Below are 26,169 nucleotides of genomic sequence, written 5' to 3'. Positions count from 1 at the left end.
TCAGCGGTCTCTTCCTGCAGTCAGTGAGATCAAAGACTGCTGTAGTGAGCGAGTGGTACCGCTGCTCCATAGCCAGCTCTGGCCGAGGGGCACTGCGCCTCCTCTTGTGACTGTCTCGAGTTTCTTTCCGGTTTTGCCTTGCCTTTGTCTGGATTGGATCTGGAGAGGGAGGGTTCTAGGAACCTGAAATACAGAAGTTGTTTCTGGGACCAACCAGTGATGGGACTAGTACTGCTGGAGGACCTATTTCAAACCTTGGGACATGGCTGGGTGGTGGTGGCGTACGCCTTTAATCCCAGCGTTTTGGAGGCAGAGGCAGGTGGATCTCTGTGAGTTCGAGGCCAGCCTGTTTTACAAAGCAAGTTTTAGGACAGCCAGGGCTACACAGAGAAACCCTCTATTGAAAAACCAAAGGGGGAAGAAATGAAAAGTATATGTCTGTACTGGACATGTATAGATTATGTTCCTTATTGTTCTGTAAACAACATAGTATAATAACTATTTGTCGAGCATTTGTGTTTTGTTATGTCATGTAAGTAGCCTTGAGATGGTTTAAAAATATGCCGAAGGATCGTATGGATCATATATAAATACTTTGTTGTTTTATGGGGAGTCTTAAGTGTCAGCAGGTTTTATATCCATGGCTAGAGCTGACCCTCTGCAGGGATGCTCACACACTGGCAGATGTGCAGGCAGGGAATCAGATCACGAGGAGTTACTCTGTGGGCATTCGCTCTAGAAATGGAAAACATCACAAAATTACTTTAAACTTGTTTTAACATGGCTCGAGTTCTTGCTTGTCTGGAAGTGATGGCATCGGGAGACATTTGGTTATTGTTCTGTTTCAGTCGGCCGATCACCCAACCCTGGACAAGGTGCTGGAGGTGCAGCCGGGAAAGCTGGAGCTTATTATGGATGAGATGAAGCAGATTCTGACTCCTATGGCCCAAAAGTAAGACGGGTTTTTATTACAGATTGAAATAGGTCTTTGAAGGAGCCACATTTTACAGAATCCTTGCCAGAAAGGAGACATTTTCCTCCACACTGTTAGTAATCTAGCATAAATAAGAGTATAAAACATTTTGTTTGAAACTATTCTTGATGCAGGTGGATGTGGCTCTTCTTAATGTTGTATCTTATTGGCTAACTTTATGGTGGCTTATCAACATTTTTAAAGTGATAAAACCTTTGTTTTTTTCAAAATGTTGACTGAGCCTTTGTATGTTAAATAGTTTACACTGTTGGTTGTTTAAACTGCACTATAGACAAGTTTGTACTTGCTGTCACCACGTCTTTGGTACCTTACAAAATGGTTGGGAGCAAAGCAAAGCTTCTGGGACCAGGCAGGATGACTGTGACTCCTGATAACATGTCCCCTTACCCCCTAATCCTGCGTGTACGTGGACAACTTCACCTCTCTGGGCCTGGTTTCCAGACCTGTGGAACTGAAGTGATAATACCACATTATTTGTAAGGTTTTTATGAAGATGAAATAGGTTAAAATATTTGCAAAGCCCTTAGAGGAGTGCTTTGTTCATCAAGGCGTTCGTTTGCATGTTTTATGTGAACTTCCATGTTCTTGATCTTGACATCAGCCAGCACTGCACTCCTGAACTTACCACACATCGTATTGGGGTGTAGATGATTAGGGGTTGTCGCTGCTGCTGGCACTGCTGTCGTTCATTCAAATCGTACTGCTGCTGAAATTATTTATGATTCTGAGACATTTTGGAGAATGATTGACAGAAAATACCCACGAGTAATGGGTCTACCTGTGAATTTTTAATGAGGTATCCAGTACTGGGGGCGGGGCTACACTGCCGCTGTCCTTGTTCTGATGAGGTAGAACCTGCTGGGACCAGTGCATCATCTTGTTATAGAGCCTGGAAATTCATATGCTGCTCTCAGTTGTGATGACACTAAACCACACTAAACATCTTAGCATTGTTGAAAGATAAATGTGATTTATGGCAGATTATATTTAGTAAAATCATTTCACTTGTTTAGATGATCTTAAGTTACCTGTCTTTGTGTTGCTGTGTCGCTAGATCTGACTGTCTTCCCTTCCGTTTGCAGGGAAGCTGTGATTAAACACTCACTGGTTCATAAAGTATTCTTGGACTTTTTTACCTTTGCACCCCCAAAACTTCGATCGGTAAGTCCTGGTTTCTGTCTTTGAATCAGTGCAAAGCCGGCGTGGTGGCACACACTTGAGATTTGGCGCTTTTGTACACACAGTTCCTTTCTCCCTTAGAAACCCCCTAAATAATGCACTGAACAGATTTGCTAAATCTCTTTATTTCCAGCCTTCCCCTCCCCCAGGATAGGAATAGAATTGACCCTAGTTTTATTAATGGCCCTCAATTTTTACATTTTAGTTACAATCCAGGGAGTGTCCTCTAGCTAATCTAATCTAAAAGGCAGCCTACATTGGAGGATTCCTCAGTGTTCCAGTAATTTAAATTAAAAAAAAAAATGCCCGCTTTAAAAGGTTAAGGGAGGATACTTAGTGTGAAACTAAATGGCCCATGAAAGCCTGGACCTTACCTGATGGAAGGCAGTGGACCAGTGAAGGTAATTGCACTGCCCTTGGAGTCAGCAGTGGGAATACAGATGAGAACTCGTGCTTTACTTCCCGATTAGCTCTTCTCGTCTCATCTAGCTGTGCCCTGTTGTCCATTGGTTCTCATTTTCTAATCACGAGAGCTGACGAAGATAACACATCTTATATCTTTTAACATATATGCCTAGTGCACATTCTTGGGGATTTTGAAGCCCTCCGATTAGCATGTAGAATAATTTCTCTGCAGCCTACCCACCCTCCAGCCCCCCAACCTTGTGGCCAGAAGAGCGGCATTTGCTCTCCTAGGATCTTCATGCTTTCCTACGGAGCCCAGGATTTTGGAGTTTTTGTGCTAAGAGTGTTTTGATGACAGTGGAACACAGCATTCAGTCATAGCAAACATCTGGAGTGGACATAAAGTGACAAGACCTTCTCTGGAGATCTTGGAAACACGATTGGAACCTGTGTTACCTCCCACACCAGTTACCTTCCAGCCCAATAGCTTTTATTAATTCTTTGAGATTTTCATGTGTATATATCATGTGTTTTGATCTTATTAATCCTCATTCCTCCCAGATCCACGCCCCCAATTCCTTGCCATCTTTTTTTTTTTAATAACACACATACATTCACAGTTTGGGGGCCATCTCCTGACCATACTATCCTGACCATACTCTTAAACATTGTCTCCCTCCCCTATAAGCCATCAGCTGTCAATAGCTCTTCGGCTCAGGGTGCCTGGCTTGAATGTTGACTGGCAGTAGCTGCTGCTGTGGGTTCATGAATGTAGTGGTCTGTCCAGTCCAGTGCGGAGACTGTTTGCCTTGTGTCTCCTAGAATCTTCCTCCTCACCCTTCCACAATATCCCCTTAACCTTGAGGAAAGGAGCTATGGTTTACATACCCCGTTTACAGTAGAGCACTTTCGGAGAAATTCTGAAGTTCAGATATGTGCCCCAAAATCTGGTCTTGAGATTAATCCTGGGAGCGGGCGGTACCTTAGGGTGAAGTGCAGCCCTTTTTCTTTCCAGACTTTGGATAAGTTTTCCCAGTAGAAAATTTTAATTCAGAAGCCCTGTAGTGATTGGGTTCCAGAGCTCATTTATATCCTGGGTGCTCAGACTTTGGAAATAAGAAATGGTGTTTTTCCCCTTTACGTTTTACAAAAAAAAATCTTTGAGTAAAGGTTAAACGTTAGCACAGAGATTTCATTGAGAAATATTATTTAAGTGTTTGGTGCACAAGTCATCTGACTTGTAGAGGTGATCCGGTCCTGTGGTAACCTAAACCCCAGACACTTGGGTCAGAATGAGTTTTGATTGTGTTTGTTATGCTCACATGTGGGAGAGCATGTTCTTTTCCCAGCTGTTCTGTTAAACACTGCCTTAGAACCACAACTCTGGCTGCTGTTTCTGTATTCATTGAAATATATCGCACATCACCTGTGAGTACTTTACAACTAGATGTAAGAGGAAATTGGTTATGTTGTTTATTAGAAATTACTATGAGCTGCATTTGCTGCTTTTCTTGGAAAAGAATGTGTCTAGAAAGAGGCTGGCTGTAGGATTGAAACCTGAAGTGTTCACTGCCTGGGGTTCCTCTTCATTCTCTAGGAATTAATTGAAGCCATCCGGGAAGCAGTGGTATACCTGGCCCACACACACGATGGCGCCAGAGTGGCCATGTACTGCTTGTGGCACGGTACACCCAAGGTAAGTCAGAGCCAGGCCGTACCTGCACTCTGGACTTGATCTTCAAGCCTTGAGTCAGTCGGCTTTAGTCTTACTTTGTTCAACTTTGGTTCCCAGTTGTACAGAAGTGTCATCTTCTGGGAACTGTATCTTAGGGCCTCCCGGGGCTTCACTGAAAGCTAAGGAAGAAATCCTCCAGTTAGGTGACACATTTATACTCAACCTCGGCTTACACGGGTCTGGGGACCCATGTTCTCTTCTTTCACTTTTCATTTAATGGTCATATTGAGAATGGGAGGAAGGCAGAGATAATTAATAATTAACTGCACCATATGTGTGTCCTGTGTGGTTTAAATACTCTGAGGAAAAGGTGAACATCCATCTAGATCATAGAATTTTGCATATTTCATCTGTTAAATGTTAGTTGTGTTTTATCTACTTACATTTACTTACTGCAAATGTAAGTATTGCACAAACATATATTAATATAGCTGTATGTTAGATTCTTGAAGGCATATCAGACATTGGAAGAATTTCATGGTTCCATATTTGTGCCAAAATGGGTGGGCATAAACTGAAAATTATATAATTCTTTATAGGTGTTTTGGTTTAACCCGTACCATTTTCCATTCTGCTTTGTAAACTGGTTTTTTCACTAACAAAGAGATGATGCTGATGAAGATGTAAATAATAATAATATGTAAATATTAACTTTGCAGTCAGCTTAATCTACAATTAAAAGTTGATTGAGGCACTTTTTCCTTTTTAAGGACAGAAAAGTGATTGTGAAAACAATGAAGACCTACGTGGAAAAAGTGGCTAACGTAAGTACGACAGAATAACGTCCATGAAGTCTAGCAGTGCCTATTGGGGAAAGCGGAAAACTACAGGAAATTGTTTACATTTGTTTATCGCATCTTTTCTACCCATTTTTTAGGTTAATTTGAACAAAATGGAGTTCATCCTATAGTTCTCTCTCTACGTATGAATTGTTTGTATATATGTGTGTCTTGCTAGAGATCAAAGAGAGGAGTTCATATGTTCTAGGCGGTACCCTGCCTGTCTGTGCACTACACCCCAGGCCCTGTTTGGTGGTGGTCTATAAAGACTGATCGTTTGTACCTGTTTTATACCTGTCTCAGCCTTGTTCACTAAGTACAGGATTACTGCTGCCTGTTTAAGCCTTAGATATCTAATTAAATAATGTCAGGTTGTAGTTCAGAAACTTAAGACTAGTTTTTGCCACCACCAAAACCGTAATAAATTAAAAATGGTCCGTTTTCTTGGTATAAATTTATGGTGTGGTCATGAAAAAGTTGAGCTATTAAATATTTTAGCTTCTTGGAATCTGTTGAAGGATTAGCATTAGATACCAGAGGTTTTGTTGGTGGTGGTTGTTTTGTTTTGTTTCTTTTCTAAACTAGGATGTTTGTATCTGGGCAGCAGCGCAGTGGATAAAGCCTGGCTCTGCACACGCACACACAGGCAGTCTCACCCACATACGTGTGCATTGCCATCCACACCGAGATGCAAATAATAGAAATCTTTGTGTGTTGAAATGTCGAATGACTTTTCCATGCTAGCAATGCAAAGTAATGCTAAACCTAGGTTATATGTGGTAGTGAATGTGATTTTGATTATATAATTCAGTAAATTTATCAATTACTGGTGAGTTGAAACTACTCTCTGTTCAACCTTTTTCTTTAAAAAAAAAATCCAATGAGATCAACTAGATTTGTCAAATTCTTACTTCAGACCAAGGATAGATGCTGTGTGGACCAGGTGGTTTTCTGTGGCTGGGAATGATGGGAAGAGTTAGTATCTAACTGGTAGGCCACTGACTTCTGGGAAGGGAAATGTGGTTTTTTTCCAGCTTGTGATGTACAAGAATGTTTTATTCACAGTTAAGTTTGTGTGACATTTAATTGAAATACTTAAATTTGGAATTGAGTAAAAATGGGTTGTTAATAGAAAGTTCTATCTAAACTGTGTTAGTAAGGTATTTTCTAAATAATAAATTAGATTTTTTTATTTTAAATTTTGATTACATGAGGTAATTGGCCAATTCATTTTTTGAGATCCTTTCCGAGTTTGGCATTGTGGTGGTAACAGAACCTAGCAATCTGACATCTGTAATTTAAGAATTACCTCTGAGAGAGAAGGTAAACAAGCAGAACTTGATAGATTTGAACTGTCATTTAGAATTCCAGATGTTACTGTTCAGTTTTGAGGTTTTTATACTTCTATTTTACTATTCTAGTCTTTAAAATTTTATCTAGACTTCTTTCAGTCCTGGCATTAGGTCTGTCTCAGTGCCTTGAACAGAATTATTGTGGAGTGTTTATGGTAGTCTTAAATGTCAGTCAGATCAAGGTGGTGTATGCTGGTTTCTGGGTTTCGGCTCCAGAGAGAAGCATTGTTCAGTGTCTAGAATGATTGTGGGATTGCCTGTTGCTCCCCTGTGTAATTAATATGAGCTGATTGCCGACTTCTGTAGAGATGACCATTGCTCTTTGTTCAGTGTGACGGTGCCTTTAAAAGATGGTACCTCAGCGTCTGCATTTTAAATTGAGTTGTGGGCCAACTTCTGTATTCATACAGAAATGCCTTGCTGGCGGTTTGTTATGCTGTGCCTGCCTGACAGTGGAAACAAGGAGTTTTTGATGTGTTCTATCGCATCGCTGTACCATGATTCACTTAGCCAGTCCTTTCTGTTGGAATCTTGAATTGTTTTTAGAGTCCTTAAATTATGAATATATATATGTATATCTGTTACTATATGTATGTCTGTGCATGTATGTATGTGGAAGCATGTCTAGGGTAAATCCCTAGAGCTAAAATTGCTGAATGAGAACATACATGCATACATGCATGTTCCCAATTGCTTTCCAAAGAAGAAAACCACTTTACGTTCTAACCAGCGTGAAGATGCCTGCTTTCCCCCAAAAGTTCAACTCAAAGAGGTGATTGTAGACAGTGTGTTTGTGAGTGCCCCTTTCTACTCTTACAAGCAGTGATTTTTATCTACTTCTTGGGGCCATTATGGTGTATATAGTTGGTATACTTTTTATTGTGTGTGGATTTAGGGAAGTTTCTTTTTTTGTTTGTTTCTTTGTTTTGAAACTTGTGGATTTTTGCTGTTTGTTTAAGAAGAAACCAACCATGTAGCCTCTAGAACTCAAGTGTGTAGGTTGGGATGTTCTCGAACATACAGAAGTCTTCTGGTCTCCCTCTAATAAATACCTAAAGGTGTCATAAGTTATAGGGATGTACCACAGTACCTAGCTCTTATCTAATTTTTTTTTTTTTTTTTTTTTTTTTTTTTGGATTTTTCGAGACAGGGTTTCTCCTTAGCTTTTGGTTCCTGTCCTGGAACTAGCTCTTGTAGACCAGGCTGGCCTTGAACTCACAGAGATCCACCTGCCTCTGCCTCCCCAGTGCTGGGATTAAAGGTGTGTGCCACCACCTCCCGGCTTCCAATTTTTGTATATGGTTTGGGGTTTTGTTTTGTTTTCACTATTTGGTTTTAAATATCTATAGCTATTTTCTTTCTCTTTTTTCTTTTCTTTTTCTTTCTTTCTTGCTTTCTTTCTTTCTTTCTTTTTTTTTTTTTTTTTGAGACAGGGTTTCTCTGGTTTTGGAGCCTGTCCTGGAACTAGCTCTTGTAGACCAGGCTGGCCTCAAACTCACAGAGATCTGCCTGCCTCTGCCTCCCAAGTGCTGGGATTAAAGGCGTGTGCCACCACTGCCCGACTAATTTTTTTTTTTTTTTTTTGGTATTTTGTGACAAGGTTTCTCTGTAGCTTTGGTGCCTGCTCTATAGCTATTTTCAAAGAAATTCAACAATGTACAATAAAAGCAATTGAATAAAATAAAATAATTTTTAGTCCTTTGACCCAGGGGTGACTATGTTTTGCCTTCTAGAATTTTCTGTGTATGACAGAAAATTTATAAAAATGTATATATTCATAGTTTTATGAATGTATGTATATATTTTATGATGTATATTTATGTATGTGTATATAAATCTTCCTATGATTAGCCATTTCTTTTTTTCTTTTGGTTATTTGAATAGTTTCTGCATCTTCCTCCCCCAATTAACCTTTCATTTAATTGTCTCATTTAAAATTTTGAAGTGGCCATTCATTAATTGGATGTTTGCTTAGGTTTTGTCCTGTTTGACCAGTATGTTTTTCTGTTTCTTTTCTTTTTTGCTAAATCAACCTTATCTCAATAATTAGGTGGTTCTTTTGAGTGGTTTTGACTCACCTTGTTTGCATAAGGTTGGACAGACTATTGTGTAGGCTCTGTGGGTAGAGTATGTAAGAGGAAAATTTTGTTTTTTATCACTATGTCATGATAGCATAGACCAGGCTGCACACAAATTCAGAGATCTGTATGCCCCTGAGATGCTGGGATTAAAAGCATATGCTGTCATACCTGGCTTTCTAGGTTTGCTGTTACTTTATCTTGTTTTTGTTTTTGTATTTAGTTGTTTAGTTTCTGTGTTGGAGATGGGTGCTGGGCACATATGTGGAGGTCAGAGGACAACTTTGGAAAGTCTGATCTCTTCTTCCACCATTCAGGTTCTGGGGCTTGAACTCGGGTCATCAGGCTTGGCAGCAAGCGCCTTTACCTACAAGAGCCGGTTCCCCAGTCCACCATACAAATGTTTTTAACCCTTTCTGTCTCCCCATTCTTACAGGGCCAGTACTCGCATTTGGTTTTACTGGCAGCATTTGATTGTATCGATGATACTAAGCTTGTGAAGCAGATAATCATATCAGTAAGTAATTGGGATGGGCTGGGGTTGGTCACATCGGCCAGTGGCCAGTGCTGGAGTTTAATTTCACATGTTATGTAAACTCTTTGACTTGTGCTTTTTGTCCATGTTTACTGTGACTTTCGTAGCCTTAGTTGTGTCTTATTTTACAGACTTGCTCTGTTCCTGTATGAATCCCAACCTTGTAACTGGATAGTAATTGTTTTAAAGACCAAAATGGCCATGGTTAAAACATGACTTGACATTTCTACCTGACTTTGGATTAAGGTTGCCTTGAATTTTTTTTTTTTTAAGCAAAGCAGTGCTTGGATATGATTGGTAATTATTTGGTGATTGCCTTGTTTAGTGATTCTACAATTTAATACACTTGCTGTGGGCAAGCAGCCTCTGCACAGCTGTCCAGTTCATCTGTCCCTGTGTGCTTGGCTAAGCTGCTAGTGGAGAAGAGAACACCTAAAACCCATTCACCTGTGCTTGTGACACCCTTAACAAAAGCTTCTGTTAAAATTGGTGTCCTAACTGCCTTCTTACCTCTTAGCGATTGCTCAGGTCTAATACAGTGACCATAAGGTGGTAATGCTTGAGTAAACGTCTTCATCCCTGCCCCTGACTTCAGAACTCTAGGCAGAGCTGCCCCAAAGTAGACATGGTGGTGGCAACTGGGTGTCTCCTTCTCTCTCTGACTCTCCTGCTCTTGTTCTGATTCTCTGAGCCTGCCTTCTGTGTAGTATGCACAAGTTTTGGCTGGACAAGGGAGAGATTGCCAAACTAGGGACAAGAAATCGCAATATTGGTAGCAATGACCAAAATTGGAAATGTTTTTAAAACTGATTAGTTTTGCAAGCACATATTGTTCACCAGGAAGTCCCATGCACCCTTGTGTTTGCACGTGGAGTCTTGGAGAAATTGTCCTGACAAGTGAGACTCCTACAGGGTCCGTGGAGCAAAGCCTGTGGTCAGGTGGGGGTGCTGTGGCCTCTCTAGTCTGACAGGGTGAGGGTAGCTCATTGTTTACTGAGTTTATCCCTAATAGAAGGGGGGAGGGGGGAAGCTTCCTAGACGGCAGCTGGAAAGCCCAGTTGCGGGTTTCTCATGCCCTCGCTGCCACTTTCCAGCTCCATTCTTGACTCTTCTTGAAGTGGTGGTGACTTTTGGGGGAATGGGATTGTGGGAAGAAACAAGTTGGCAAGACTTTGTGTCACAGACTGAATATTTTGACATGTTCCTTGTGACTTTAGGACCCTTTTGACTCCAATCACTAGTGATTGTTTTTCATTCCTGTGACAGAGATGTGAGGCCGTAGAATCGGCTATGAATAAAGCTGTTCTGTGAAAATGGAAACTGGCTGGCCTGTTGAAAGTTTGCTTTGTGTAATATTTCACAAAAACGAAAATGTGCCTTGCTGCTCCAAATGCATTTCAAGGGAAACAAGTGCCCCTCAGGACTTGCCAGATTTATCTGCTGGGTTAGTCTTTTCCAACCATTTATCTCTCTTCAAGTTGCTGTTGAAGCCATTTTCGTTTCTTGCACTTATCTGTTTGAGGTCCACAGCTGTGGAACCCACATTCCTGAAGGCGAACTGGAGGCAGCTCTCATGGACGCGCCTCTCGCTGACAAATGCTCCACCTTTCTGTGTATCATTAAACCCCGGAGTTAGTGATAAAGTTGTGACATGTTCATTGCTCTTGTATTTTCCCACCCATCCACCACAGGATTCAGTTGCGGTGCTTTTTAAAAATTACCAGGAAAGTTGAGCATTGCCAAGCACTCCACTTAGGGTATCCGTGCTTCCCAGAATGTCAAGTTGGAATCTCAACCTGGTCAGCTGTACCTTTCTTTGACCTTTCAAAATAAACTCAAGCTGTCGCCCACCTGCTTTCCTCCCCAGAATGAACATACTTCCAAAGGAAACGATTCCATTTATTCTCATGTGCTTTGGCTGGTTTCATAGCAGCTTTGCTAAGAAAGGGATGGGTACCTGGTCATTTGCTGTTTGGGAATGAAGAAGTATTGATACATATTTTAAATGCCATATCTTTAATAAATAATTTAAGTTACTAAGAATAATATGCCAACTACTTAGTCTTCTATCATTTGACACAAATATGTGATGGCTCACACCTATAATCCCACCACTTGAGAGGCCAACAAACCTGGAGGATGGGCCAGCCTGGCTCAATAGTGAGATTTATTTATTCATTTATTTATTGTGAAGAGCTAGATGGTAATTACTTTAGGTTTTATGGGCCATATATGGTTTGTCTTGTTTATACTTTTAAAGAATGCTTTGCAGTGTAAAATGGGAAGGAAAAGAAAAAACATTCTTAGCTTGATGGGTGTGTAGAACTTGAACATAGACAGGATTTGCCCTATAGAGCATAATTTTCCCACCTTTGTGTGTTGCGTTTATTTTCAGTGACTAGTAGGAAGTAGTCTGCTAGTGAATGTACTGAAGTCTGTAGTTTTTATATTCATGGTGGTGATTAGTATTTCTTATACTCTTAAAAACTAGAGGGTGAAGGCAGGAGAATAGGAAGTTCAAGGTTACCCTTGGTTACAAAGCAACTTGAGGTCAGCTTGGGGTACATAAGACTCTATCACAAAAACAGAATGCAAACCCTTTCTGGAGGAGGGGCGTGTAGTTGATGTCAGAGCACCTCGAAAGCACATGAGAGACTTGACTCAGTCCCTAGCACCGCAAACCAGAAGCGAACGAACAGTGACAAAAACAGGAACACCCCAGAAATTGTTTTTCCTTTTTATTGGCTTTTGCTATTCCATAGAATTCTTATCACATATATGGGTATTCTGGTTTCATTTCTGTAGCTGTGAAACTTTAAAAACAAAACAACAACCTTGGGGAAGAAGGTTTTATTTGGTTTACAATTGACCCTCCTAATGGAGAAGTCAGGTCAGGCATTAAATATCGCATACACAGTCATGGACAGACAGAGAAAACACATGGATTCTTGCTTGTTGGCTGGAGTTTTCTTTATACTGGTCAGTACCCCTTCGTAGGGAATAGAGCTTCCCACAGTGAACTGGGATTTCCTGCATCAGTTACTAGGCAAGATGATTCACCCACAGTCAGGCTGAGAGGTCAACCTGTTCCTGATAATTCCTCAGTGAGACTCTTCTCAGATGATCCTAGGTTGTACCAAACTGATAGTCAACACTAACCAGTAGAGTTCTGTGAGTGACTCTTTCCCACCCAGGCTCTAAGAAAACCCAGTGTGGCTGGGTGTTCTCTTCAGAGTAATTGGTCTTACCAAAGTGTCAGGTTGAAATCATAGGCTGATGATCATTCTTTGTTTCCTATGACCAAATGCCAGGTAGTGCGCCCTGCTCTCTCAGCCACGTCTACCTCTCACTTGACTTTTTCCTTTGGTTGTTTTCATTCATTTTTTTAGCAGTTAGCTGTGATCTGACAGAACTTATAAACTCAGAAATGCCCACAGACCAGATGCTTACATGAGTGAGATAGGCTAGGTGTTCAATAAAGAGGGAGGGAGTCGAGAATGGAGAGAATACATCATGTCCTTAGTGCAGCCAAAAATGTGGCCTCTGGATAAAGTCCTATCTTTACAGTACTTGGCTTCCTAGTGATCTGACCTCCCTCAACTGTCTAGTACTTAAGTCTCTCCTATTATTTTTAACTTTCTATTAATTCTCTTGCTTATTCTACTAGATTTTAGCTCCCTGTGACTAGTTTCATCATTCCCATATATGTCCTATTATAGCAGTGTGTTTACTACAGGCTCAAGGCTCAAGTTTCTGTTGCTTGTTTCTGCCCCTATGGAAAATGTGGACACGTTTCCTGTGTGCACCTTTGTTTTGAACTACTAGCCCTCTTAAGAGTGCCATGGAGCCTGGACATGGGTGGAGCAAATGAACTGAGTGTGTCTATGCATAGATGTTGTGCACAGACTGCGCCATGAAAGTAGTCCTTGGGGGGGGGGGCTGTCAGTGGAGTCCTGTGGTGGCTCTTCATTATGCCATGAGAAAGATGTCAGTTCATGGTACACTGAGGGCATACTAAAGGCTCCCTGTGTTGGAGTCATAAACCATCTCATTATTGAAAGCATGGATAATAATGCTACTTTAAGACTTGTTTACTTTGAGATGCTGAAAAGAACTCCACACCCTATAATGAATTCTGCATTTTTCTGGTGTGATTGAAATTATGGATGCATTTTAGATGGTTAGACCTATTTCTGAAAGCCTTCATGTGTGTGTGGAAATCATGTGTGACCTTGGGTTCAGAGGTGATTCAGAGAGCTGAATGAGGAGCCAGCTGTAGTTCTGGAAGCTAGTTATGAGGGAGATTATTCAGCGCTAAGCGGTGTCCTGTTCCATTTCAGCATGTAGCCAGTGCGAGCGCCTGTCATTGGGTATCAGAAGGATGTGGACTGGTGCAGAAAGCTGAGGGAAGCCTGGGGTTTTATCAACGAACACGAGAGTCTGAGTTGTGCTGTATCCTGAGCCATGGATGACTGACTTAGTTTAGCCCCGTGTACTACTAAAATCACTATTTAGTGATGAATGGTAGTTTGGTTGGTTTGGTTTGGTTTTTAAGGACAGACTAGGGACTGGAGCAGTGGCTTTGCTCCATGGCTAAGAGCACTGGCTACTTTCCCAGAAGATCCAGGTTCAATACCCAGAACCTACATAGCAGCTCAGAACTCTCTGTAACTCTAATCGCAGGGGATCTGATACCCTTTTCTGGCTCCTGTGTGTATGTCATGCATGTTGTACACCGACATGAATGTAGACAAAACACCCGTACACACAATAAAAACATTTTTTTTAATTGTTTAAAAAAAATAACAATCCTGAGTTTATGTCATCTTGGGAGGGTCTCTTCCTTTATGAGGACGGTGTATGCTTCCTTTGGATATGACAGCTTTGCAGTCAAGGTCAGGAGTAGTCAGATCTCTGCTTCTGATCCTGACCTGTAAACATAGCTAGTGGATGACCGCACTCTGCCTCTGCGACACCTGTTTCTCACTATAGTAAACAGCCTTCGTTTGCTATATTAGCAGCCCAGCTGAGCCTGTATCAACTTCCTGCTCCACAGGGCAGCTTCCTCTCTCCTGTCCCAGCAGGGAAGTTCTGAGGCCTGTGCCTCATCAAGGCTCCTGCTACACAGAGTGCTCCTGCAAAGTGACCCTCGTCTGCTCCGATCACAGCAGGTGCTGTCCTTAGTAACAGCAGTCCAGATACTCCTCCTCATGAGTGGAGATAGCTCTTCCAAGCTCTTAAAGTCCTTGGGTTTGATCCGTTAATACGAACAGGTTATTCACTAATGACAGCCACAGTAGATAATTAACTATGTTCTGAATGTAATTCTTCGTGTTTTGATAAGACATGTCAGAATTAACTTCACATTTGCTAGTGAGTGTGCGGAGGGAAATAGCCAAGGTTGTGTTGCTCGTTCCCTTCAAATCCCATCTGAGCTTGGAATGTAAATAGTGCTGCAAGGGTGCTTTTTGTTTTTTAATTATATAGGAAATCATCAGTTCCCTGCCCAGCATAGTAAATGACAAATACGGGAGGAAAGTCCTGTTGTACTTGCTGAGTCCCAGAGATCCCGCCCACACGGTTCCGGAAATCATCGAGCTTCTGCAGAAGGGTGATGGCAATGCACACAGGTAACTGGCAGCTGATAGCTTGGCACCTTGTTCCTTTGCCCGGGTGCTTGATTCTTTGTGAGGGATGTATGCACCAAGAAGTTTTTGTACGTGCATCCCTCTCTTCCTCTATTTCTCTAAAACTTCTTAGTGAATTCCCTGTTATGCATGAGAGTTTGACGGTCTCAGACCATACCTTGAAAGGAAATGGCAGTGTCAGACTGAAGGTCCCCCTGAGCAGACCTGGCACCCAGTAGTGTGATTTTGATTTTTTTTTGTTTTGCTTTACTTTCAAGGCTCCTGGCGTCATGTGTTTTAATGTCTTGAGAGCAGAGTCTGTGAAGTACTCTGAACACGTCCTGTCTTGCATGTTGATTTGTCATTACTTGGTTTAAGACTGCCTGGATTTGGGAGGGTTGTTTGTCTGTAGTGTAGAAAGCAACTTCCTTTATTGAAGTCCTGTTCCTTGCCAGGCAGTGTTGAGATCATGAGAATGGAAAGATGCCCAGTCTGCAGCCTTCACTCCCTCACTGTCCGCATCCTCGGCAGGACAGACAGTTACAGCAGCGGGTAGCCCAGGTTGGGATAAGCTCCTAGAGGGTTGTGATAACAAGATCTCCCATTTCTCTTACCACCTCATTCATCATATTCCGACAGTAAGAAAGACACCGCCATCCGCCGGCGTGAGCTCTTAGAATCCATCTCCCCAGCTTTGCTAAACCACCTGCAAGGACATGCGCAAGAGGTGGTGCTGGACAGGTCTGCGTGTGTGTTGGTGTCTGACATCCTGGGATCTGCTACTGGAGATGTTCAGCCTGCCATGGATGCCATCGCCAGTTTGGCAGCTGTGCAACTGCATCCTGGTGGCAAGGACGGAGAGGTGATGTACAGTTGATTATAGTACAGGCAGCAGAGCCACGGGGCCTGCAGAAGCCGCAGTCATGGACACTACAGAGTGTTAGCAGTAATGCCAGTAGCACATTCAAACAGACCAGAGCGCCATATAGTGCCTGTCCTTCTCAGAAATGCAGTGATTCTATACTGCCTGAAGTCACGTGCTATGCCTCTTAAACATCTGTGACTGGCCCTTTATTACCTTTCCAAAATAGTCCATGCTTGCTGTTGCAGCTGCTTCCTGCAGTGTGAAATGCTGTCCTTTTCTCTATTGCCTGTGCTTCATCAATACAAGGCTAATACATCCCAGGGCCCACAGTTCTCTGTGAAATCTTTCCTGATTTTGACTCATTAAAAACCTGTTCAGCTTGATGCATACCTACAAACCGTAGACTTGAGAGACAGAGGCAGGAGGAATAAGAGCTCAAAGTTATCTGTCCTCTCCTACTTATGGAGACCAGAGCCTGCCTGAGCTGGATGAGACTCTCTAACAATATACTTGCTCATTCTGATCACTCTTGCTTGTATTTTCTTGGACATGGTGTGATTCTGCATTGCATCTTAAGGTCACTGATTACATTAAGTGCTAACTAGCACCCCAAAAGCTTGCCATTTGGAAGACACACTGTTTGAATATTAATTATTTAAGTTAATATTGAAACAAAACCTATGAAGGAAAATTGGGTTCGGTGGGGTTGTGTAAGACCCAGCTTGGAAACAGAAAAGCCAAACTGAACCCTGAAGGGTTAGCAGCTCAGGCAAGAATGGTAGAAAGAGGCATGTGGGCTGTGGGGAGGGAGGGTCCTGCAGCCTGAGGAAGGGAGAGCTACTGAGCCCAAGACTCCCACTTGAAAATAGCAAACAAACAAGAGGAAGGCAGAGGCTGGATCACACAGGGCCTTTGTCCTGTGCTAGCTTGTAAGCGCGCAGAGCTCAGAACTAGCTGGTTCTAGGGAATGACCAGTTTTTGAAGCTTTGACCTCTGCTGTCACTCAGTCTGACAAAAGCCTTTATGTGCTAAATAGAATAACCTTTCATTATGATCCCTGGCATCGCTCAAGGATATAAAGTAAGCTGTTCGAGTTCTCAGCCTTTCATTCATTAATCGAAAAAGCAATAAATCTGTCAGAAATGCTTAAAAAGATACTTCTGCCCTTAGAGTTTGGAATCCATTAGAGAGACAGCATGCACGTCACTTTTATGCATGCCTTTATGTTAGCTGAACGCTAACATCTGCATTTTAGTTCAGTTCCAGGGACTTGAAACTAGTAATCTATCTAGTTCTGATCAGCAGTCCATGGGCTGCAAAAAATGGGTGCCTGTCGTAGCAGCATGAAGTCATCACAATGCAGAGGTGCTGCTGCACTGGGCAGAGTCTGCCTCCCCTGCTCAGCTCTTCTCTGCCATCTTCCCGTGTGCTGTGTCCTACTCATAGCCAACTTCCACAGCCTCAGCATCTCCTCGCAGTGGGGTCTTTTCTTGGCTGGAAGATGGTCTCCAGGCGACTTTCCTGCCCTGTCATTGCTAGAATTGGTTTGAGTCAATCTGCTTCCAGACCAATCTCTGGCAGAGTGACAGGATTCCTGGGTCTGCTTACAGTCATTGAGGATGTGGCCCTTAAGAACACAGCCTTGTCACACCTTTGGTCCCAGCTCTTGGGATCACACACTTTTAATCCCAGTACTAGGGAGGTGGAGACAGGAATGATGGTTGGGTGGAGAGGAAATTAAGTCAGGAGGAGACAGCATCTTGGGCTGAGGGCTTGTAGAGACAGGATACCCCCTTCAGTCTGAGTATTTCATAGAGGTAAGAACTAGAGGCTGGCTGCTCTGCTTCTCTGATCTTTCGGCTTTCACCTCCTGGGGGGAATAAAGAACACAGCCTTTAGAGGAAACAGGCTAGGGGCCGTCAGTTGAGTAAACAGTCCAGCATATTCTCACAGCAGTTACTCTTTCCATCTCTTTTCTTGTAGCCTTGGGTCAAGTCTGGCACTCAGCAATGCTTAATGCCCACATGCATTTGATTCTGAATAAAAAGGATGTATGGTATTGAGTGCCTGGCGTGCTACTGACATGTAGATGGGAAGAGGCAAGCTCAGGCCCCTGGCTTCCTGGAGCAAATCAGACAAATGTGTGATGAAATGTTGCTCTCAATGAGCGCTTATTTTCATACTAAATGAGGGGAGACTGCTGTTACTGTGAGAACAGCTGGTAAGGCCAGCAAGTAAGCTGCAGATGTTTTCGTGGCCTGCTCACTAGGTCATGGTAGTGAATGGTATTTAAACACTATGTAGTGTTCTTCCAGGAGGTGTATTTGTATTTCACATCAGTGTATTGCCGTAGGAAGAGTTGGCAGGTTCACCTGATTTGTAAAGCATTGTGTGGTACTGTTCAAACAGAAACTCAGCTAATCGCTGAACTACCTTGCAGAGGCCGAGATCTCCCACATAGCTGTGCTTGTGGCACCCTGGGAATGTGATGGGTTTTCTGGATAAAGGTTTCTTTAACTGTGAAACTTAACTGCATCCATGTCTATACATGGGGTAGAGATAGGCTCATGGGCCAGAGAGGGATGGCAGCTTTTGAAATAACACGGTTCGGGTTCTCTTGTAGCTGCATGTTGCTGAGCATCCTGCGGGACATCTCGTTCTCAAATGGTTAATAGAGCAAGATAAAAAGAGGAAAGAAAATGGAAGAGAAGGTAGGGTGTGTGGCTTATCTTTGGAATTTCTGCATTTCTGGACTTTATACTGGTCATTTAGGTCCTGGTGGGATTTGCTAAGTGTGTGAAAATCAAGCCTGTGAGTAGGTAATGATTAAATGTCAAGGGCTGGGCTGCAGCGCATTGGTGGACTGCTTTCTAGCCATACTGTTTGAACTGTTACAGCGGCTGAAAGGGGTGGCAGGTCATGAATTTGGTTTTGAGACCACCTGTAATGCTGTGGCTGGCTGGGCCATTCGTGTAGGGCAGCACCATCATAAGGTCATGGCTTGGGACTGTTTTTAGCTCCAGTTTTTAGATAAGATATTCAAGTATAATATGGAGTTGAAGCAACCCTTTCATTATTAAAAACAAAAAAAAAGTCTATGCATAGTTTAAATGAGTTAGACAAGTAGTTAGTGTCCAAAGAATTTCCTAATGATTTTCCATAATAAAAATGCTAGAAGTCCTCAAAGATGGCTGTTGGCTTGGAGTGGTTGTCACGTTCAAGCACAAATGAGTGTGTCTGTCTGTCTGGTTTTGTATTGCTGTGTGACAAACTACCTCAGAGCTTAGTGGGTCTCTGAGCAGTCATGTGGGGTTTGGTGGAGCTTGCCTCTGTCTGCCTTTCAGGGCAAACAGTTGGATGTCGGAGCATAGCACTGTCACCGTAGCTCACTCACAAAATGGTCAGTCTTAGCTTGGAGCCAGCAGCCTCACTTCCTCTTTTTTAATTTTTTGTTTGTAGCACATATGTGTGTGAGTATAGAAATGTGTGTGTCATGGCACGGGTGGTGGTCAGGTGAGGCTATCTGGCCATTGTGCTTCTAGGGATTCTCCTGCTCTACCTCTCATCTCACTGAGGAACATTGAGATTATAGGAGTGAGTATATAATAATAACCTCCTCCGCATTACATAGGTTCTAGGAATTTGAGCTCAGGTTCTCAATGCTTATGCAGTAAGTGCTGTGCCTGCTGATTGGGTCTTAGACTGAGCATCCCAAGGAAGCAATGCACACGTATGCTTATGCCTCATGGTTAATCCTCAAAAGTCAGCCCGTGTTACTTTTACCATGTTCTCTCGGTCTGGACAGTGAGGCTACCTGAATCATTGGAAGACTTAGAGTCCACCCTTAATGGGGGACTGGTAGCATCTAGAAATAAGTGCACACAGTGTAGAACATGTTTCGGTCACCTCACTAGCTGATTGCTGCCCCTGTTTACCGTGAAGAGCTAGGTGGGCTCCATGAGTATCTTTGGCTTCATTATTATGCATGGTACCTACTTGGGATTTTTGCCTTCAACATAGGCCATCTTTTCCTCCATCAGTCTCTAGAACTGACTGAGAGTGAGTTGCACATAGAACACACAGTGAATAAGATGCTTGCCTCAGACTTTAGAGCCAGGACCACAGGCATAATTAATTATTTTTGATATATGGCCATGCAAGCATCATAGAGAGAAATTGTCATGACTAACCCACATGGTCATTCTTTAGCCACTAAACACATTATCGGTTCCTTCCAGTTAAACTTTTCTACATCAGGGGGACCGATTTTGGCCACATGTGAAGTAGCACTGTCAAACATTTACTTCTGAGTAGGTCAAGGTTGAATCATTAAATATTACAAAGAAATGTAGATGTGACCAAATAAGCTTTTTAAAATAATTTGCTTTTTCTTGGGTAATTACTGCCAAAAATTCGCATCAGAATTACAAAAATTGTACTAAATCTGTGCTAGCATTTTAGTGGTTTTAGGTGAGGGTTATTTTTAACTTTTCTGCTGAAACATTTGCAACTTAGGGCATTGAGGTGCGGGTTGGGAGTGTGCATGTCCTCACTGAGTCCCCGTCTATGTTGCAGGCTGTTTTGCAAAGACCCTTGTAGAGCACGTTGGCATGAAGAACCTCAAGTCCTGGGCCAGCATCAACCGAGGTGCTATTATTCTTTCCAGGTCAGTGGGTAGCGCGTGCAGCACACACGCACACTCCTTTACCTTTGCTTCTTGTTCTAGGATTTACTCCCCATAATGTGGGACTGGCCATCACTCATGGTCTAGACAAATACTCAAAAGTTCATGTAGGGGCTGGTGAGACACAGCCATTTGCCACCAAGTTTGGCTACCAGAGTTGCATCTCCGAGACCCACAAGACAGGAGAGGAATACGCCCCGAGTAGTCAGTCCCTGTACACACAGTGTGGCAAGGAGCCTTGTGCGCTCACACACAGACAGTAAACAGACATAACTTAAAACAAATGTAGCTCTTCAGTCCTCAGATTTAACTCATCTTTTGAGTGTCAGAGAGCACAGAATTTTGGCATTTACAGCGTACATAGTTTCATTAGATTTATAGTTTTGACAAAACACACTTACATTTTCTCTTAATGAGTAAGTTATATGCCTTTGGAAACGGTCGCAAAGCTCTTTAAGTCACGCCGAACTATAGTGTTTTTTTCATTGTCTTTAGGGATTCTGGAATTGGTAAAGGGTCTGTGAAATGAGATATGTAAATAGAGACCTTGCTTCGGATTGCTCTCTGGGCAAGGCTATGTTGAGTTTAAATGTCCAGGTCACTGTTAAAAATGCCCGCCTTATAACATCTGTGTGCTGTTTGAATCAGCTGCTGTTTTTCTTCTACTGTGTTGCTGCCCTAGTTTGATTCTCGGTTATTCAACTGGCCAAAAGCAGCTTCAAGGGGAAAGGGTTTATTTCACCTTACAACTCCCGTCCATCACTGAGGAAAGTCAAGGCGAAAGCTCAAGGAGGGACCTGGAGCAGAGACCATGGACAAATGCTGCTTGCCAGTCTGCTCCCAGTGCCTTCTGCTACCTTTCTAACCCAGCCCTCCTGCCTAGTACTGGACACAGTTGCTGGGCCCTCCTCTGTAATTAACAGTTAAGAAAATGCCCCCGTGGCCAGTCTGATGGAGCCAGTTCCTCAACAAGGTTTCTTTTTCCCCCTGGTAACTCTATAGTTTGCATCAAATTGACAGAACTAACCAGCACGTCTGCTAACAATGAGAAAACAGAATCTGCAGTTTGAAGCTTCCACCTTCTTTGTGGAACTGTGCACTATATTGTGTGGTTTGTAAGCAATAGGTTAAAAACTCCAGCATACCATTGGTCTGCTGTACATAGCGAGAATTCATTTTTAGGTCACTCAGGGTCTTCGACTGCATGGGTACTACATGCAGATCAGGCTCTCTGTTTTTAGAGAAGTGAGTTCATATTGCAGTGGATGTTAGAGAGCCAGAGCCCGTTTGCTGTGACAGGAAGTTTTTTGTCTTGCATCCCTTTCCCAGGCGTTCGGAATGTTAACACCTACTGACATGCTTTCATTCTGCTCAATGATGCCATGAAATTAGTGTGTAAAGAGTGCTCATTGGTCAGCACTCCGTGGGTTCATCGCAGACAGAAGAATGATCCAGTGTGCTTCTTGCGGAGCTCTGCCTGGAACTATGTGGAGACACATGCAGTGTCGGACGTTCCAAACAGAGCTTGAACTGTTCTGTGGCTTTAAATGCAACCATCTTAATTTGCTGGATACTTGAATAGCGATTGTTTGCCAAACTCTCTGCCTGTTTGCATTGTAGTTGAAGTGTGTGTTTTCTTTGGGGAATATATAATGCTGGGTTTGTCTGTTCACCACAGTCATTATTGAGTTATGGAAAGAGCATCTTGGTTGGAAAGAGGAAAAAGCTTTGTATGCTGGCTGAGAAATAACTCTGTAGAGTTCTCTAGCACCTAAGAACTTAGGACCTAGTTAGTCTATCTCAGCTCCTGCCTACTGTGTGACTTGGAAAATCATTGAGCTTTGCTGGGTTTTCTTGCTTATAAGACAAAAGTTAATGATAATCTTAAATTTATTAAGAAAGCAAGGCATGTAGATGGATTTCACTGTGTCTGTGTTTAGCTGCTAACTTGTACTGATATTATGTACTATGTGGCCGTTTAGCCAAGGTGTTAACATAAAGACAAGTGACTTTCAGGGCACTTTAGCTGTAGGATGCTGCTTGGTGCTGTTCACACACCTTCCTCTCTGTGGACATAATGGAAGTCACTGGCACTAGGGACTTTTGAAAATGTCAAGTAATCTCTTTCTAGACTCTTTCAGAGGTTGACATTTAAATGTGGTCCTAAAGAACTTGGGCCTGGTGGCCCGCAGTCTGGTGCCTGTAGCCCAGCTTTGTTTAATGGCTCATATTATTGAGTATTTACTAAGTATCAAGCTCTACCTTAAAAAGCAGCCTTCTGGGAACTGGGGGCCTGCCTCAGTGGCTGAGCATGGGCTTAGCCTAAGTGCGGCTCAGTGACTGGATGTGGGCTTGCTGTGAGTATGGCTTAGTGGTGAGTGTAGGCTTAGCATGAGTGCGGCTCAGTCTTGGGTGTGGGATAGGGGGAGTGTGGCTCAGTCTTGGGTGTGGGATAGGGGGAGTGCGGCTCAGTCTTGGGTGTGGGATAGGGGGAGTGTGGCTCAGTCTTGGGTGTGGGATAGGGGGAGTGTGGCTCAGTCTTGGGTGTGGGATTGGGGGAATGTGGCTCAGTCTTGGGTGTGGGATAGGGGGAGTGTGGCTCAGTCTTGGGTGTGGGATAGGGGGAGTGTGGCTCAGTCTTGGGTGTGGGATAGCAGGAGTGCAGCTCAGTCTTGAGTGTGGCCTTAGTGTGAGTGTGTCTTAGTGTGTTGAGTGTGGCCTTAGTGTGAGTGTGTCTTAGTGTGTTGAGTGTGGCCTTAGTGTGAGTGTGTCTTAGTGTGTTGAGTGTGGCCTTAGTGTGAGTGTGTCTTAGTGTGTTGAGTGTGGCCTTAGTGTGAGTGTGTCTTAGTGTGTTGAGTGTGGCCTTAGTGTGAGTGTGTCTTAGTGTGTTGAGTGTGGCCTTAGTGTGAGTGTGGCTTAGCTTGGCACCAGAGTGCAGCCTTGAAATGCACATTGTCAGTGGTGGAATTTGTACCCAGTATGTGCAAGAACCTGGATAAGAAGGTGAGTTGTGTCTCCTGTTCTCCAGACCAGGAGACAGAGTCGTAGACAGTCAGCATGCTCTGGGTTGTGTGGTTAGTAAAGCCCTTCACTTCCACAGCACAGCGTGTGTGTTGTAGGTGTGGAGTTCAGTGACGTGGTCACTAACCCTCGCTTTCTTCCGTGATTTGCCCGCCACATGTGTTCACTGGGGTGAGTTCACAGTGTTCCTTGGCTGTCTCTATGCCTGTGGTGCTGTAGTGTCAACAAGCAAGTAAAGCCTATGGTCTCGCTTTTCAGCAGTTGCCCAGGTAGGACAGTAGCCTGCTCTGAGCCACTATTCTGTCTCTGTGGCAAGATACCCATGACCAAGGCAGCTAATAAAAGAAAAGTTTCTGGGGCAGTGGGGCTTGTTTATAGTTTCAGGAGGTAAGTCGGTGAGCACCATGGCAGTAGAGGGGCAGATGGGACACTGGAGCAGTAGCTGAGCACTTACTTCTGTTCCGGAAGCAGGAGGCAGAGAGATTGAGCAAGTTTGGGTCTGTTGTGTGCTTTTGAAACCCCAAAGGTCACACATCCTGATCCTTCCCAAACAGTTCCACCAACTGGGATCCAAACTTTGAAATATATGAGCCTGTGGGGTCCATTCTCATTCAAACCACCACACCTGCCAAACCATTTAAGGCAGCTGTAAGGAAGTGAATGGCGGCTTGTCTCGGTGACTCCACCCACAAGATTATAAAGCCTTTCCGTAGCTTAAGAATGTAGTCTGTTGGCTCTCATTTATTTGGTGAATTTTAATTTTTTTCAACTCCATTTCTTTGTTAGTTGTTAGGTGTGGGTATCTGCACGTACATACATGCCACAGCACACATGTCCTGGTCAGGGAGCAAATTGCAGGAGTCAGTTCTCTTTCTGCCTTCTGGTTCCAGAGATGGCGCTCAGGTCCTTGGGACTGGTAAGAAGCGGGAGCCTCTACCTGCTGAGTCATCTCACTGGGCTCATCCAATGAATTTTAAAAAATCAGTGTAAAACACTGTGTAGATCGCTGCAGGAGATGACCGAACAATGGCTTGGTTACGCTGTCCATATGGTGGTGTTGCAGGTTCAGCACTTTGATGACATTTAATTTTGTCAAACCTTTTCCTTTGTCTAGCCTTCTTCAGAGCTGTGACCAGGAAGTTGTAAACAAAGTCAAAGCTGGACTCAAAAGCCTGATTCCAACGTTGGAAAAAAACAAAAGCACCAGCAGAGGAGTGGAAACTCTGCTGGAGAAGCTGACCGCATAGGCGTGCTGGGCGAGCAAGCTGGGGCCCGCTTCCATGGAGAAGGGCGGATCCCCATACTCATAACTGGACACTCTGTACATGCATTCTTTGTTAAAGGACCTATTTATATAAAATTGTTTCTGAAAGAGACTTTTTGTTTGATACCAGCTGTGTCATCCGTCAGGCCGAGTACTGCCCAGATCACGTTGTGGCGGTGTGACTTTAGACTGCTGTGATTGATGGGCCTGGGTGTGTGCGGTGTGCTTGAATGGCTTGACTTAGGAGAGGAGCCAGCTGCAGTCTGAGAAGGCTTCCTGGAAAAGGTGGACTTTTGAGGACTTCTTTGACGAAAGAAGGAAGGGCATGAGAAAGCTCCGTGGTTGTGTGTGGCGGGAACAGTAATGTGAACTGCCCTTGGCGGCAGCCTGTGCCTGGGAACAGCTTCTCTGGCTGCTGTGCAAACTGAGTTCAGGCGGGTTACCTTTGAAAGCTGCTCTGGTAAGTTCAGGGGGCCGTGTGCTAAAGGAATTAGACCTTGGATCATTGCTAAGGTCGAGGTCTCTGGGAAAGTCTTACCTCTGGATTTCGGCCTACAGAGTAAATACCTTGTGGTGGGGCATTCTCCCTTGGGGCAGCCCCTAAAATATCATAGGCCTTAGGGTGAGTAAGGGCTAGTGTGCTAGAGTGTAGAGGTCTTGGGGGGGGGGGCGACCAGCTGGCTCTCGGCAGTGAGGCTGGAGAAGGGCTGTAGACCGCTGAGGCTCGTGTAGCGGGCATTACAGTCCAGAGCCTCGTCCTTCCTCCAGATGGTCTGATGGGTAGTTATGTCCCCTGGGGAGCTGGCTGTGCCATACCTGCCCCTACTTCAGGGTCCCAGGACTACTGGTGTGGCATCTGGGACTCTCCTGCTGGGATAGATTAAGGCCTTTCCAAAGGCTTAGCACCTGTTGCAACTGGTTGGATTCTCAGGGCATCTGAGCATGGACTGAGAAGGTAAATGGGGAAAAGACAGTTTGATTTTACTTCTGTCTGATTAATATAGCATTGTTGGATTTGAGTTCTCTATAGAAAGGGCCACTCAGAGAGATGGAGATGCTCCATGTTTCATCCTTAGAAGTAAAAAGATAAGCACATGTGTAATTTTAAAAAGCATTTTTGTGCAGCTTGTAACAAAAACAGCCATCTCCTAAGCCCCAAACTCACACTTCTCGTAATAACTTGCAATCTTAGCTCTGGCAGATTCTAAATATGCTTTCTATTATGTATTTGAATATATACATGTTATATACTTATGACATCATACTGCAGAAAATACACGCTGTCAACTTCCATTCCCCCTCCCTCCTCACCCCAGTGCAGCTGCATCCGATACAAGGGTTCTACATAGAGTGTTGAGTTGGATTATGACATATGGAGCTGCTATTTTATACTCACTGCCATTTTACTTTTCCTGTAATTAGTCACTGTCAGATTTATTTCATTTCCTTGGGTTTTTACATCCCTATTACCAGATACCCTCCCCCAAAACTTCTCACCAGAATCCCTTACACCTCTTCTCTTCTTTTCTCTTCTCTTCTCTTCTCTTGCCTTACCACCTCCCCCACAGCCATTTTCCTCTTCTGTTTGTGTGGTGTGGCTCCCAGAGGTTGCTCTGGTGACAACCCGGGGTGCTCCAACAGTGCCTCCTAT

The 26,169-nt window shown here is 43.5% G+C and overlaps 1 protein-coding gene across 4 annotated transcripts in view; it reads left to right on the top strand.

Moving 5' to 3' along the window:
• Window positions 1-24,628, top strand: part of Pum3 (pumilio RNA binding family member 3) — a 34,764-nt gene extending 10,136 nt beyond the window's left edge. For 2 of the 4 annotated variants that reach the window (XM_075973774.1, XM_075973773.1), the window contains exons 9-18: window positions 849-952; window positions 2,077-2,155; window positions 4,176-4,274; window positions 5,024-5,077; window positions 8,959-9,039; window positions 14,545-14,687; window positions 15,324-15,546; window positions 18,173-18,260; window positions 20,125-20,215; window positions 24,369-24,628. In XM_075973774.1, coding sequence (XP_075829889.1) covers window positions 849-952; window positions 2,077-2,155; window positions 4,176-4,274; window positions 5,024-5,077; window positions 8,959-9,039; window positions 14,545-14,687; window positions 15,324-15,546; window positions 18,173-18,260; window positions 20,125-20,215; window positions 24,369-24,501 — 1,095 coding nt within the window. In that variant the 3' untranslated portion in view covers window positions 24,502-24,628. The remainder of the gene's footprint in view (window positions 1-848; window positions 953-2,076; window positions 2,156-4,175; window positions 4,275-5,023; window positions 5,078-8,958; window positions 9,040-14,544; window positions 14,688-15,323; window positions 15,547-18,172; window positions 18,261-20,124; window positions 20,216-24,368) is intronic. The other 2 variants (XR_012910679.1, XR_012910678.1) reach the window with 2 other exon arrangements.
• Window positions 24,629-26,169: the final 1,541 nt, after the last annotated feature.

This window comes from Microtus pennsylvanicus, chromosome 5 (genome assembly GCF_037038515.1).
Source record: "Microtus pennsylvanicus isolate mMicPen1 chromosome 5, mMicPen1.hap1, whole genome shotgun sequence".
NCBI lineage: Eukaryota > Metazoa > Chordata > Mammalia > Rodentia > Cricetidae > Microtus > Microtus pennsylvanicus.
The sequence above is the reverse complement of the archived record's forward strand: the minus strand, read 5'-3'. Positions and strand labels throughout refer to the sequence as shown.